The 15520-nt window shown below is 42.2% G+C and overlaps 1 protein-coding gene across 1 annotated transcript; it reads right to left on the reverse strand.

The window, feature by feature from the left end:
* Nucleotides 1-1550: 1550 nt before the first annotated feature.
* LOC113315612 lies at nt 1551-14054 on the reverse strand (the record flags this gene model as incomplete). Its single annotated transcript, XM_026563875.1, has 5 exons — nt 13908-14054; nt 12224-13300; nt 4910-5244; nt 2577-2709; nt 1551-2441 (listed from the first exon to the last, which is right to left on the reverse strand). Coding segments are annotated over exons 1-5 (2583 nt in total), but the record flags the coding sequence as incomplete, so codon positions are not given.
* Nucleotides 14055-15520: the final 1466 nt, after the last annotated feature.

Raw genomic sequence — 15520 nt, forward strand, 5'->3', positions numbered from 1 at the left:
GTCCCTAGTGGACGAGTTAAGTCTCGTGAAGGTTTGCTTAGAACGTACCTACAAAGTTCTAGGTCAAAATATAAGCTCATATTCCATCAAATGTGACATGTGCAAGTCAGTTTAAGCTCACAGCAAAATGGAGATGTCAATCTAGCTATCAAAGGCACAATCCTAGCACTGATAACAAATAAAGACATGTGATAAGAGTGTAAAGTGTATCTACACATGTGTAAAGAAAGATCGGATGTTATGACTACTAATCACCAAGAGATAGTTTCTCAGGCTAAGAACCAAGGTCGAAATCTAGCTAGCTGTCCGGACTTTACGAGAATTGTGAATGAGTTGGAGGTATTTCACAATTACTCGCGTTGTACATCAATGGCATACACCCTCCTTGCTTATTACAATGAAACAACAAAATGACTATTTACATGACTCTTATTTACATTGACTACTCTCTTTTTATTTTTGGAACAAGAGATGATGGAATTGATAAATACTTGATTTTTTTTTTTTATTTTTCTGATATTTTTTTTGAATAATACATCGTTTTTTTTTTTTTTTTTTTTTTTTTTTTTTTAAGAAACACTTTTGATACATATACAAAAGGAAACAAAATTACATGACACTTTGCAAGAGGTAGCCCTTTTTGATGCACCCAGTTAAATTCGATGGTTGTTTTTCTTAATGTAACCTCCACCTTCTATCCCAACCAACCAAAGAACAAGCTAGTCAAGTTTCGTTCAGTATTCTAAAGTGATTGGCAACTAAAACTTCCGATAGAACACCTTGAAGATCGAGGCTATACATGTATTGGTAGATCGTGCGCGTGCAAGTTTCTTATCACTATGTGAATTGTGCTAGAATCAGGGTGCCTAAATATCTAGACTAAGACTCCTAATAATTACATATTTGCACAAGAGTCAACATTTCAAGGTAAATGAGCTCGATTTTTATGTTTTGTTTTTTTCAATTTTTAATTTTTTATTTTGATTTTTCAATTTTTTTTGGAATTTTTCAATTTTTTCAAAAAGATGGAGTTTTGTTTTCAATTATGGCATATTATCGTGGTATCTACTCTATACCCCCAAACCTGAACTAAACATTGTCCTCAATGTTTAAAAATATGGAAAGAATTAAAATACAACATATGGAAAGGGACATGCTGAGTAGAGTAAAAGGAGAGAGAATACCCGATTTCGGCGAAAGCAGAATTAAAACTCCGTTATCCAAGGCAAAACTCCAACATATTCGGAGTCACAATGGATGAGCACAAAATATATACAAAAGGAAATTTAACTAACACATTATCTACAAGAAAATTTGGTTTTTAATGGGATTGGACTTTTTGGGAAAAATTTGGTTTTGTCGGGAGTGAAAACTTTTTGGTTTTTAGGGAAAAAGGCTTTTTGGTTTTCAATGGGGAAGAAAACGCAGCTACTTATGTACAAGGGTGGACCAGCTTAGTCCACATAGACTGGGTCCTCCAGGTTGGTTGTTTCAGTGTCGGGTGGGAATGGTTCAAGGAATGGTTTTAATCTCTGCCCGTTGACTTTGAAAATGTTCTTGTTGGAGACATCTTCAAGCTCTACAGCTCCATGAGGGAAAACTGTGCGTACTAGGTACGGTCCCTTCCATCTGGAACGCAGTTTTCCTGGAAAAAGATGTAACCGGGAGTCATACAGCAAGACTTTCTGACCAGGAGTGAAGGATTTGCGTAGAATACGCTTGTCATGAAATATCTTCATCTTCTGCTTATATAACCTGGCACTGTCATAAGCCTCATTTCTCAATTCTTCCAACTCGTTGAGTTGAAGTTTCCGTTGAATTCCAGCTTCGTCCAGAGAAAAGTTCAGTTGCTTGATTGCCCAATAAGCTCGATGTTCTAACTCCACAGGAAGATGGCACGGCTTTCCATACACTAGACGATAGGGGGACATGCCAATTGGTGTCTTATACGCTGTTCTATAGGCCCACAAAGCATCATTCAATCTTATTGACCAATCTTTCCTAGACGGGTTAACCGTCTTTTCTAGAATGTGCTTGATTTCCCTATTAGACACTTCCACTTGTCCACTGGTCTGAGGGTGGTACGGAGTAGCAACCTTGTGAGTTATTCCATACTTGCGTACTAAAAACTCGAAGTGCCTATTGCAGAAATGTGAACCACCGTCACTGATGATAGCTCTCGGGGTACCAAAACGTGAAAATATGTTTTCCTTTAAAAAGGAAAGTACCACCTTGTGGTCATTTGTTCTGGTTGCGATGGCTTCTACCCACTTGGAGACGTAGTCAACGGCGACTAAGATGTACAACTTGCTGTCAGACATGGGAAATGGACCCATGAAGTCGATCCCCCAAACATCAAAAATCTCAACAATCAGAATAGGATTCAATGGCATCATGTTTCTCCTTGAAATGCTTCCCAGCTTCTGACAACGTTCACAGGCAACACAGTAATCATGGCAGTCCTTGAACAACGATGGCCAATAGAACCCACACTGCAAGATCTTTGCAGCGGTTTTCTTGGCACTGAAATGGCCTCCACAGGCTTGGTCATGACAGAAAGATATCACATCTTTCTGTTCGGTGTTGGGGACACATTTCCTAATGATTTGGTCTGGGCAGTACTTAAACAAATATGGGTCATCCCAAAGGAAATGTTTAACTTCAGCCAGGAATTTAGAGCGGTCTTGTCTCGACCAACGTGAGGGCATCCTACCTGTAGCGAGGTAGTTAACAATATCAGCAAACCAAGGAAGGTCTGAGATAGACATCAGCTGTTCATCTGGGAATGATTCTCTAATCAGCTCAAATTCATCAATAGACTCTAAAGTTAATCTAGACAAATGATCAGCAACCACATTCTCACAACCTTTCTTATCACGGATTTCGAGATCGAATTCCTGTAATAATAGTATCCATCGAATAAGGCGAGCTTTAGCATCCTTCTTGGAAAGAAGATACTTCAAAGCCGCATGGTCTGTGTATATGATGATCTTAGACCCTATCAGATAAGATCTAAACTTGTCTAATGCGAAAACGACGGCAAGCAATTCCTTCTCGGTAGTTGAATAATTGAGTTGGGCATCATTAAGGGTTTTGCTAGCATAGTATATCACATATGGTAGTCTATCAACTCGCTGTCCTAAAACAGCACCAACAGCATAATCAGAGGCATCACACATAAGTTCGAACGGAAGCTTCCAATCGGGTGGTCGGACTATAGGAGCGGTGGTGAGAAGGGTTTTTAATTCCTCCCATGCCTTCACACAAGCAGCATCGAAATTGAAGGCAACATCTTTGGAGAGAAGACTGCACAGAGGTCTGGAGATTTTGCTGAAATCTTTGATGAATCGCCGGTAAAAACCAGCATGACCTAGAAATGATCTGATCTCCTTCACAGAGCGAGGTTGTGGTAGATGTTGAATGAGGTCAACTTTAGCTTTATCCACTTCAATTCCTTTTTCTGAGATGATGTGTCCTAGAACTATTCCTGAATTCACCATAAAATGGCATTTTTCCCAATTTAGAACAAGGTTCTTTTCTTTACATCTGGATATCACGAGGGCAAGATGCTTCAAACATTCGTCAAACGAGGAACCAAAAACAGAGAAATCATCCATAAAGATCTCGAGAAAACTATCTATCATGTCAGAAAAAATGCTCATCATGCAACGCTGAAAAGTAGCAGGTGCATTACACAACCCGAAGGGCATACGTCTATAAGCAAACGTCCCAAATGGACACGTGAATGTAGTTTTTTCCTGATCTTCCGGAGCAATGTGAATTTGGTTATAACCGGAAAAGCCATCTAGAAAACAGTAGTGACTGTGTCCAGACACACGTTCTAGCATTTGGTCAATGAAAGGGAGCGGGAAGTGATCCTTCCTTGTTACTGTGTTCAACTTCCTGTAGTCGATGCATACTCGCCATCCTGTGGTTGTACGAGTAGGGACTAATTCATTCTTGTCGTTCTGAACTACAGTAATGCCTGACTTCTTAGGCACAACTTGAATGGGACTAACCCATTTGCTATCAGGTATTGGGTATATGATACCCGCATCAAGTAGTTTCAGGATCTCTCCTTTGACTACATCTCTCATGTTAGGATTAAGTCTCCTTTGCATTTCCCTCGATGGTTTGGCATTCTTTCAAGGTTAATGTGGTGCATGCAAATGGTGGGACTAATTCCTTTGAGATCTGAGATGGTCCATCCTAAGGCCTCTTTGTGTTCCTTAAGTACTTCTAAAAGCTTACTTTCCTGTTCCGTGTCTAAACATGATGAAATAATGACAGGTAAAGTATCAGAAGAACCTAGGAATGCGTACTTCAACGTACTAGGCAATGTTTTCAATTCAAGCTTGGGTGGCTCAACAATGGATGGAATGAGCTTGGAATCAGAGAGTAAGGGTGGTTCCACTTCATATTTCCTTTCAGTGACGTCCATTTGAGGTACAGATTCGAGCAGAGATAGGACGTCACTACAGTATGCATCATCATAGGAATCTGAGTTAAAGTTCTCCATACATGCTTGAAAGGGGTCGACGGATAGAATGTTAGTCAACGAATCTTGTATTAATCCTTCAATCATATTAACTTCATGCACATCATCATCATCAAGATTCACAGGTTGTTGACTAATATCGAACACATTCAATTCTACCGTCATGTTGCCAAAAGACAGTTTCAACACTCCATTACGACAATTAATGATTGCGTTGGACGTAGCCAAGAAAGGACGTCCTAAGATGACAGGAATGTGACAGTCTGGGTTTTGTACAGGTTGAGTGTCTAAGACAATGAAGTCTACGGGAAAATAGAATTTGTCAACCTTGATCAAAACGTCTTCGACCATCCACGAGGAATCTTGACAGATCGGTCTGCCAGTTGTAGAGTGATAGATGTTGGCTTCAACTCCCCAAGACCTAACTGCTCATAAACAGAATATGGCAGTAGGTTAACACTTGCACCTAGGTCTAATAACGCTTTATTGACCGTGTGTTCTCCTATAGTGCAAGAAATTGTTGGACATCCTGGATCCCTAAACTTGGGTGGAGTTTTGTTCAGAATGATGGAACTCACCTGCTCAGCTAAGAAAGCACGTTTGTGCACATTGAGCTTGCGCTTTTGAGTACACAAGTCTTTGAGGAATTTGGCATAAGCAGGGATTTGCTTGATTGCTTCAAGAAAAGGAATGTTGATGTTGACTCTCTTGAACAGATCTAACATCTCATTGTAATGGGTACTTTTCTGTTGATAGATCAATCTTGAGGAAATGGGGCAACAGGAGAATGAGTTGGCAAAGGGACATTCACAGCAGTAGAATTGTCAGGCTTTCCAACTTGCTCAGATTCTTTGGTTTTCTGGGGTTGTGGAGACAGCGTGGAATTTGTATCAGATTCATTAGGTTCGCCCACTTTGTTCTCGATGACTTTACCACTTCGGAGGGTGGTAATGGCATGGACTTGATCTGGAGAGGTTTCCTTGCAGGATGAAGAGCCTGTTTGAAATACACTCTTGGATTTTGTTGGGGTTGGCTCGGAAGTTTACCCTTTTCTCTCTCACCTATGGAATCACAGATTTGACCCATCTTTTGATCAAGACTTTTCTGACTTTGCACCAGACTCTGGAACATTTCCTCTAGGGCGGATAATCTCTTGTCGGTATTGTGTTGAGGATATGATTGTTGTTGAGAGTTTGATTGTTGTTGAGGGTTTCTCGGGTGTTGATAACCTTGATTGTTCTGATATCCCTGATTGTTTTGATAGCTCTGATTGGGTTGAGATGGTCCTCCCTGAGTGGGTCCTTTTGACCATGAAAAGTTAGGGTGGTTTCTCCATCCTGGATTGTAGGTCTGTGAATAGGGGTTATGTTCTTGTTTTTGAAACATGGCATGTGCCTGTTCAAGCCTAGATTCCTGGACTGCAAGCAAATCGGGACAATTTTGGAATTGATGGTTGGGATCGTTACAAGCGGCACCAGACGAAGCGACATGTTCTCGGAGAGTAGTGGTGGAAGGTTTTGAATTTTTATGTAGTTCTAACTCTTCTAATCTCCTAACTATTGATGCCATGTTTGCTCTTCCCTCGAAATCTGCTTCAATCCTAAAAGCCTTCGCTTCGGATGTAGTCTTTCTGGGTTCACGGATGGATTCCCACTGTTGCGTCTTTTCAGCTACTTCAATCAAGAAGTCCCAAGACGCATCAGCAGTTTTGTCTACGAATAGACCATTACACATCGACTCAACCGTTGTTCGGGTGGACACATCTAGACCTTCATACAAAATTTGCACAAGTCTCCATTTTTCAAAACCATGATGGGGACATTGGAGCAATAATTCATTGAATCTCTCCAAGTATCTAGCTAAGGTCTCACCCTCTAATTGCACAAAGCTATTCAGACTTTGACGAATTGTCGCAGTCTTGTGATTCGGGAAAAACTTTTTGAAAAACTCCTTTATGAGGTCATCCCATGTCATGATGGATTGAGGCTGTAAAGCATAAAGCCAGGCCTTTGCCTTATCTTTCAGGGAGAAAGGAAAGAGCCTTAACTTTAGGGTTTCGTCGGACATTTGAGTGAAACGCAGAGTTCCACAAATTTCCTCGAATTCTCTCACGTGGTGGTACGGGTTTTCATTCTCAACACCTCTAAAAATAGGAAGCATCTGTATTGTGCTCGATTTCAGCTCATAATGGCCATTATCCTCGGGTAGCACAATACAAGAAGGTTGACTGGCTCTAGTTGGGTACATATAATCCTTGAGGGTACGGGGTTCTCCCATTGTTTCGGTTTGATCTGGGCTGTCTACCTCAGAACTCAGAATTTCGATAGGTTCTTCTTGATTAATTCTAACAAGTCTGTTTGTTTGGTCTCTATAGGTCACAATCATGTCCTTGTAGGTACCTCAACTAACATGTTGGTCAGACAGAGCAATCGGAAACAATTTTGGACCACAAAAAGGCCCAATATTTTGGTTTAGAATGGGTTTTGATGATTTGGTTTTGAGTGGGTTTTGGTTTTAATAAGGGATTTTGTTTTTGGTTTAAAATTGGGCTTTGGAAAAAAAAATTTGAACTAAACCTAGCATAAATTAGCACAACCCATAAAAGAAAATAAAAACAATAATAATAATTAAGACAAGCCCATAAAAGAAAAAGAAAAAGAAAAATAAAGACAAAAAATAATTACAGTCCCAAATAAAAAAAAAAAAAAAAAGAAAATAAAGGAAAATAAAAATTATTACAATCCCAAATAAATAATTAAATTAATTATTACAAGCCCGAATTTGAATTTAAATGAGGCCCAAGTGGGTTAACTCATGGGTTAGGCTTACTTGATTTTTGGAGGGAAGCCCAAAAATAGGCTTTTGGTCCCCTTTTAGTTGCACAGCCCAGTTGGGCTTTAGGATCGTCCTAAGCAGCTCACGCCCAAGCCCAGCAACAGTTGGAGTTGGTTCAGCAAACGAGCCCAGGAGGATCAGCTGCGAAGCCCAGGAGCAGAAGATCACGAGCCCAGCAGTGAAACGCAGCTTCAGTTGGCAGCCCAGTTGCTTTGGCTTGGCAGCAGCAGGCTTGGTTCACCAGCTCCAGCAACAGCAACAACAGCAGCCAAGGTTCCAGCAGCAGCAGCAGCTCAGGTGGCCAGCAACACAGCTCTGCAGCAACTCAGTGCGATGATTGCAGGTCAGGACAGCAAAGGAAATCAACAGCAGCAAGCACCACTCCCCGGCAGCGGCGCCAAAAACTTGGTGTGCTTGGGAACGGCGCACAAAAGACTTGCAAGTATACAAGGCAAGTTTTAGTATAGAAAGTAAGAATGGGATCAGTCCACAGGGAGTGGGAGCATACAAGAAATTATCCTAAGCTATCAATGGGTGCAAAGCACTATGGCAGTGAGCAAGGCAAGGTAATATGGCAGATGCAAAGAACCAAAACAGTTAACAAACCAAAGCAGTTAACACAAGATGGCAAAACAACAAAGATTAAATGGCAGAGGATATAAAATAAAAATAGCAGGGAACCAAGGCTGTAAGCCAAGGGCAGGGGGAGTTTGTGCACTGATTTCAGTGCACAACAGCTACAAATTGCAAGAAATTAAACAAGCAAAACAGGTAAGGAGATAAACTGAACAGGAAGCAAAACAGAACTGAATTTAAGTGACTGTAAAAGGGATTGTGGCTAAGCTAAGGGCTTAGAATCCACCTTTGTGTCCTAGCCAAGCAATGTGATCCTAGGTTGAGTTGAATATCCTATGCATACATCTAGAATGGGAGGAAAACTAATTTGCTCACTAGTTTGCCCCTAGCATTGACTGTCTTTTGACAGAACAATCAATCACAGGCACTATGAGCATCAATCTCTTCCCATTGCTCAATCAAAACAGACAACAGGATAACTATCCTAGCAATTCACCATTTAACAATGCACTAGGCTTCATCTGAGCCTCAGCCTAATGCAGTTTAGCTCATGCTAAACATGTAACTAGCAATAACATTCATTGAGTATGATAATTCAAGCAACATTCAACATTCGAGATAATTGAAAACAACATGCACACATTCACTGTTAACTGCATAAGAAGAACTGAAATTGGAATTGCATCAAAATAAATTTGTTTCAATTCTCTACTGGCTAGTCCAGAGATGCCGAATTTTACAACCCCTAACACCCTTTTATAGTTACAGCCCAAAAAAAAAAAACTAAAATCCCCAAATCAGTAAAATTAGGGTTTACTAAAAAATCTAAAATTGACCTTTACCTAATCTCTGAAATCAATCAATGGTCTCGACCCATTCTTCTATTGCTTCTCCTCTTCCGTAATTGGTGGTTTGATTTCACTAACTCTGTTTCTCTCAAACCTAGTTTCTAGGTTCACTGTTTTTGAACAGATAAAAGGGTTGAGAGAGAAGGAGCTAGAGTGTATCATGGTGGTGTCCTTTAGTGATGGAGGGGGTGGCTGATTGATGGGGTACAATGATGGAGGTGGTTGAGCGGACATGGTGGAGGTGATGGTCGCTGTAGAGGAATGGAGAAGATGGAGTCGATGGTTTTGGGAAGAAGGGTGTGTTTGTTTTGCGGGTATAGGTATTTGGTTGTTTGGGTGTTGAGCGGGCTCATCAAATCTTGATGTTTCGCGAAGGGAATCCGTGGGATGATAACTTCTGAAACGGATCTAACGGCGAGATGGAGACAGATTATGAGCGACCGTTGGATGCAAAAATACAACGAAACTAACGGCTCAAGATGGAGTTAGGTGCTGTAGTGTTGGTAAGGTGCATCGAAATCTGATGCATGATGACGCAGCGACCGTTGGATGATGGAATGGATCCAATATTACGGTTAAGAAGGAAAACGGGTTTGGGTATTGAATTTTGGGTTTAGGATATGGATTTGGGCTTAGGAATTGGATTTGGGCTTAGGTAATCTTGAGCCCACTTCTTCTTTAAGAACAATTTCTTCCTTTTTAAGCCCATTTTTATCCTTGAGTCTTCCATAACACATTCTTCACTTCTTTTCCGCTAGAGATTCCACCGGCTTTCTCCCGTGTCTTTGCTCTTTTGGCTCCGCAACTCATCTAGTCTTTATTTGGTACCTAAAAATACAAAATTAATTAATAAAAATATTTATTCTTGAAAACAATGAAAATACAGAATATGGGATAAAATGTAGAATTAATGCACAAAAGATGAGTTAAATGCCAAGAAAAATATATAGAAATATGCACTTTTTAGCACTCATCGTTTCACCACCCCCCCCCCCCCCCCCCCTTCTTCTTTTTTCTTTTAAAGAAAAAAAGGAGGTTCCCCTATCCTGGTTGAGTCTGGTAAGATTGTGTATTGTCCGAGGTCGCTTTGCATGGATACATGATGGAGCAAAGAATGTGAAGGAAAGTAAATTCCTTTTTACGAGTTTAGATTATGCGGGGGCCAGCCCATTGTCGGCATGTCTGGGGTTCAATCCCAGTTCCCTTCGTGTAAAGTTTATGCTGAGTATGTGGTTGCGTCAATCTCATGTTGACGAGTTGGAGTGTGCTGAAGTAGAGTAAGACTTAGAGTAGTAGAGAATGCGTTGTGGACAAGGAACTCTCATCCGGCATATCGGGGTCGTACCCGGTGCCTTTTGTGTAGAGTCCTGCACTGAGTATGTGGTTGCGGGGTCATTCCCGGTGCCTTTTGTGTAGAGTTTTGTGCTAAGTACGTAGTTGCATCAACTCTTTGAAAGAAAATTCAAAGTGAAATATAGATTTAGATTGGCAAGAAACGGAATTGTTTTATTCAGAAACAAGGAATAGGAAAGAAGAAAAAGGGAAAAAGCGGGTGTGGTGTTTGTCGGTATTTATCACGGTTGAGGCTAAGTATAAGATTTCTTCAGCCAAATGCCATTAAGTTTGGAGTTGCGTTTTCCTTTGATCTTGGAGCCATCAGCGTGCTCGAGTTTATAATATCCTGAACCTCCAACTTTGCGGATGCGGAAAGGACCTTCCCAATTTGGAGCAAATTTGCCGGCACTTCCTTCTCTTTGGACATGTGGTTCCACAGCGAGTACAAGTTCTCCTTTCTCAAAATGCCTTTCCTTAACGTGTTGGTTGTAGAACCTCGCCTGCCGATCACGGTATTGCATGTTCTTCTGTTCAGCAACGCTTCGACGTTCATCAATCAGATCTAAAGAACGAAAGCGCTAGTTGTCGAGGTCAACCCCGCTTGCTGATAGCACCCGTGCTGAGGATATGATTACTTTGACGGGTATGATAACGTCTTCTCCGTATACCAAGCTATATGGTGATGATCCCGTGGACGTTCTTTTAGCGATTCAGTATGCCATTAGCGCAAGCGGGAGTTCCTCATGCCATGTTCTTTTGTTGTCATAGAGGTTTCTGCTTAAGATTATGAGTTGTGACTTGTTAGAGGACTCTTCTTTCCCATTCCATTGTGGGTAATAGGAAGTTGACACTTTTTGTTTGATTCGGAATGCTTTCAGAAGTTTTGTCACGTCATTGTTGACAAACGGTGTGCCGTTGTCGGAGATAATGTACATGGGAATCCCGAAACGACATATTATGTTCTCCTTGATGAAAGCCAAATCACTTCCCCGGTGGTTCCCTTCAGTGGTATGGCCTCTACCCACTTTGTAAAGCACTCTGTGACGGTGATGATGTATTCGTGTTGCTTAGACAATTTTGGGTTGATTGGTCCAATAATATCCATCCCCCAGCTATGGAAGGGCCATGGAGTACAAGTATCTTGGAGCATAGTGTGTGGTGTGTGGTGCGTGGATTAGATTCCCATGGATCTGGCATTGCTCGAATTTCTGTACATACTCAGTGATATCACTTTGCATTGTTGGTCAATAGTACCCGGCGTCATTAATCTGGGTGAAGAGTCTCGCCTTCCCCTGGTGTTCTCCATCATGGCTTACTTCCATTATGCGGGTGGCATCCGCTTTCTCTACACATTTTAATGTTTTCTAATTGAAGCAACGCCGGAACAGTTCTCCATCTATGATAAAAAAAACTTTCGGGCTCTTCTCTCTAGTTTCTTAGTCGTCTTCTTATCATCTGGAAGAGTACCTTCCCTCAGATATTCGACATATGGGGTCCGCCAGTCCTCTTCATCGAGTGCAAAGGCTTCTTCATGCGCCGGGTCCCCTTAGCAGACTTCGCAGTTGTCCTGTAAAGTCTGGGCTTGTTGTATCATATCCGGCCAATGAAAACCAGCCCGTTGAATCCTTCTTTGCAAGGGTACATCGGGCCCAAATCCGCAAGTGCATTCATGAATTTGGTGTAGTAACTTTTTTGCTTCTATGTTGCCCACGCATCTGCAAAGAATTCCTCCGGTGGTGACGAAATATAGGCTTCCATCAATCATTTTATATTTGCTGAGAGTCTTCCACGACAACTGCCGGTCCTCAGGCTGCTGCTTGAGGTCCTTTAAAATCGGTCGTCGCCAGTCGTTTTCGTCTTCGAAGATGACACCCTAGAACCATGTCGATGGTAGGGTATTTTTGATCACTGTGATGGTCTCCTCAGTCACGTTTATCATCTGCAAGCTGGATGCTAAAGTGGCTAACCCGTCAGCATCCTTATTAGACGTTCTGCCCAAATGTGTTAATGATACATCATCGAATTACGCGATTAATCTCTGAGCTTTGTCCCTGTATGCGGCCAGTGTAGGTTCCTTGACACTAAATTCTCCTAACATTTTTGGTATTAGAAAACGGGAATCCCTTTTTACCTCAATGCTTCGGGCACCCAGATCTTTAGCAATTTTCAACCCGAGAAGAAAGGCTTCATATTCGGTAACGCTGTTTGTGCAGGGAAAGTCGAGTTTGGAAGCTTTGGAGATCAACTCGTCATTTGGGGTAATTAGGACGACTCCTGCGCCCCCTTTGTCCCCATGCGACGAGCCGTCGAAGTAAAGTAACCACGGCTTGAGTTTCTCTGTCATGGCTATTTCTCTGGGGATGTCCTCATGTAGAGGAGTAGCTTCACATCCTGGAAATGCCGCCAGTACGTCTGCGATAACTTGACCCCGAATTCCTTTTGGTTTCGCCGGTTGGAGAGAGAATTCAAATAGTTGTACTGACCAACGGGCCATGCGTCCTGACGGGATTGTAGTTGCAGAAAAATAAGCTATCGGGTTTCCTGAAGCCACAACATATGTCTGATGTGCCAGTAGATAATGCCTTAATTTCTGTGCCGCCAGAATTAGAGGGAGGCACGCTTTTTCCGCTGGAAAATAACGTAGTTCCACTTCTTTTAGTGCCTTGCTGACATAGTAGATCGGGGTCAGGTTGTCCTTCCCCATATCTTGAACTAGCACTGCACCTATCGCTTTGTCTGTGTTTGCTACATAGAGATATAAGGGTTCTCCTGGGATTGGCGGGCGCATCACATGTGGGTGCATCAAACACGCTTTGATTCTATCAAGTGTTGTTTGCTGCTCCTCTCCCCATATCCATCTGGATTCTTTCTTAAGCAACGGAAGGATATTTTCCATACTGGTACCCAGAACTGGTATGAACCGCCTCACATAAGAAACTTTGCCTACCAACGCTTGAAGTTCTTCTTTATTCTTTGGGGCCGTCATCGTCAGAATCGCTTTTGCCTTATCCTCATCTACTTCAATCCCGGCTTTAGTGACTTTAAAACCTAATATTTTTCCAGAGGTTACCCCGAATGTGCATTTGGCCTGATTCATATTGAGACCATAGCTCCGACATCGAGATAAAACTCGCTTAAGATTTGGTACAAATTCCGCTCTTTTCTTCGCTTTCACAATGATGTCGTCCACATACACCAAATTCCATTTCTTTATGATTGAGGTCATGAAAAATAAGGGTCATGGCTCGCTGGTATGTGGCACCGGCGTTTTTTAAACCAAAGGGCATGATTACATAATAGAAATTTCCGACCGGTGTTGAGAACGTCGTCTTGGGAGCGTCAGACTCTTTCATTTTGACTTGGTTGTAACCGTTGTATCCATCCATGAAGGCATACAGTTCGTGGTCATCTGTGGAGTCGACAACTAGATCGATGAGCGGGAGGGGGAAATCATCTTTGGGACATGCTTTGTTGAGATCTCGAAAATCGACACAACACCGTATTTTACCATTCTTATTTTCCACTGGGACAATATTAGCTAGCCACGTTGGATGGTGTATCGGCTTGATGTACCCTGCCTCTAATAATTTCGAGACTTCCTCCTTGATTTTCTTTTCAATCTTGTGGGAAAAACGTCTTCGGGGTTGCTTAACTGGTTTAAATGATGGTGATATTTTTATTTCATGTGAAACCAGGGCCGGGTTTAGTCCTAGCATATCCTCATATGTCCAGGCGAATACGTCTTGGAATTCTATTAGCACACTCTCCAATTCTTCCCGTTCTTCCGTTGTTAGATTGCTGCCGATTTGAATTACCTTCGGATTTTCTGGGGTTCCCAAATTTAGTGGTATTGTCGGCTCCAAACCTCCATTGTTTGTAAAATTCGGGTGCTCCCACTCGTGTCCGGGCTCATTCACGGTTAAGTTTCCCATCTCCTGTATGATTTGCTCTTCTTCTGCCATCATGCTTTCTTCAACGACGTATTGATATTTTGTCATCCCATCAGGTTGAGTATAACGTCGGAAATGTCCCTTACGTGTATTTTTTCCTCCGCTATGCTATTTTCTTCCCCAGAGATCATCTTCTACACCCGCTATCTCTGACTCGTCATAAAAGGCAACCTCGGGGAAAAGGTTTTTCTCTTCACTCGTGAATGGGTTCTTCGCGGCTGCTACATGCCATTCCTTTCCCCCGCACAGGAATTTGAGGCATTGATGGTCTGTGGAAGATACCACTCCATGTTTTCTTAACCACGGCTGTCCTAAAATGATATGACACGTTAAGCTTGCTTCGGTTACGTGAAAAAGTTCAATAGCTTTGATGGGTCCAACTGTAATCTCTACTTGTATTGTCCCGATTGTCTTTTGTTTCTCCCCGCTGAAATCCCGCACTTTAGTATTGAATATCTTGACATCGATCGGTGGGATACGTATCCGACAAATGGTGTCTTGATAAATTAATTTTAAAGAGGCGCCAGTGTCCACAAATGCCCGGTTGAGGGTGTTTTTCCCCAACCCCGGCTGTGATGAACAAAGGACGCAGATGTCCCGCTTCAACCATCTGATCTTCTCCTGAAAAGGTAATTTGTTTTGGGAAATGTTTTTCTATACATTCGTAAGGGTCTTCTCCGGTAAAGATGTTTAAAATGTGTAGGCAAGCTAACTCCTGTTGATATTCAGTAAATTTTATTTCTTGGAAGAACTTAGAAATCGTTTCCCAAAACTCTTCACGTACAACCCTGTCTTCCGGGTCTTCTCTGGTGACTCCGTCCTCTGGGTCTTCTTCCCATTGAATCCTAAGGGGACATTCCACCCCGGATCCTTTCTCGACACTCATGAGACTTGGGTTTTCTTCTTTTCGTTGGTGTTCCGCCAGTGCTATCTGATGGGTTCTCACTAAATGGTTGATGAGAAGGTTTGTTTTGATTTTGGACCCCGGGGATTGTGTTTTTGCCGGGTTCATGTTCGCAATGTATTGGTGTCGGGGACTAGTCCCCAGTGAAGTTGCCAAATGTAAACACCCAAATATTATTATAGGGTAATGGAGACTAATCCCAACACACAGTACAATTATCTGGAGCACCTTCTACTTTGTCATCTTCGGGGCAATCTAATCATACCGCGTCGCGTTGCACGGTGACCCCGACATTCTTGATGGATGCTTCGTCTCACGTCCACGGCTCCCGCTACCGTCTCTGGGCCTTGACCAAAATCATGTATTTACACCTTGCAAGCGGGTTTTAGAGGTTAGTTAGGTCCGAAGATTTCTAACATGATATCAGAGCCAGACCCTCTCAACGCTATTTTTGCGTTCGTGATTTTCGTATCACTCCACTTGTGTCTTCTGTGCCACCCCGTCTGTATAGCCCTAGTCGTTGGTGTTAGTGTTAAATAGTCTCACATCGCCTAGGGAAACCTAGGTTGTGTGC

The sequence above is a fragment of the Papaver somniferum genome, chromosome 10 (assembly GCF_003573695.1).
Source record: "Papaver somniferum cultivar HN1 chromosome 10, ASM357369v1, whole genome shotgun sequence".
NCBI classification, from domain to species: Eukaryota; Viridiplantae; Streptophyta; class Magnoliopsida; order Ranunculales; family Papaveraceae; genus Papaver; species Papaver somniferum.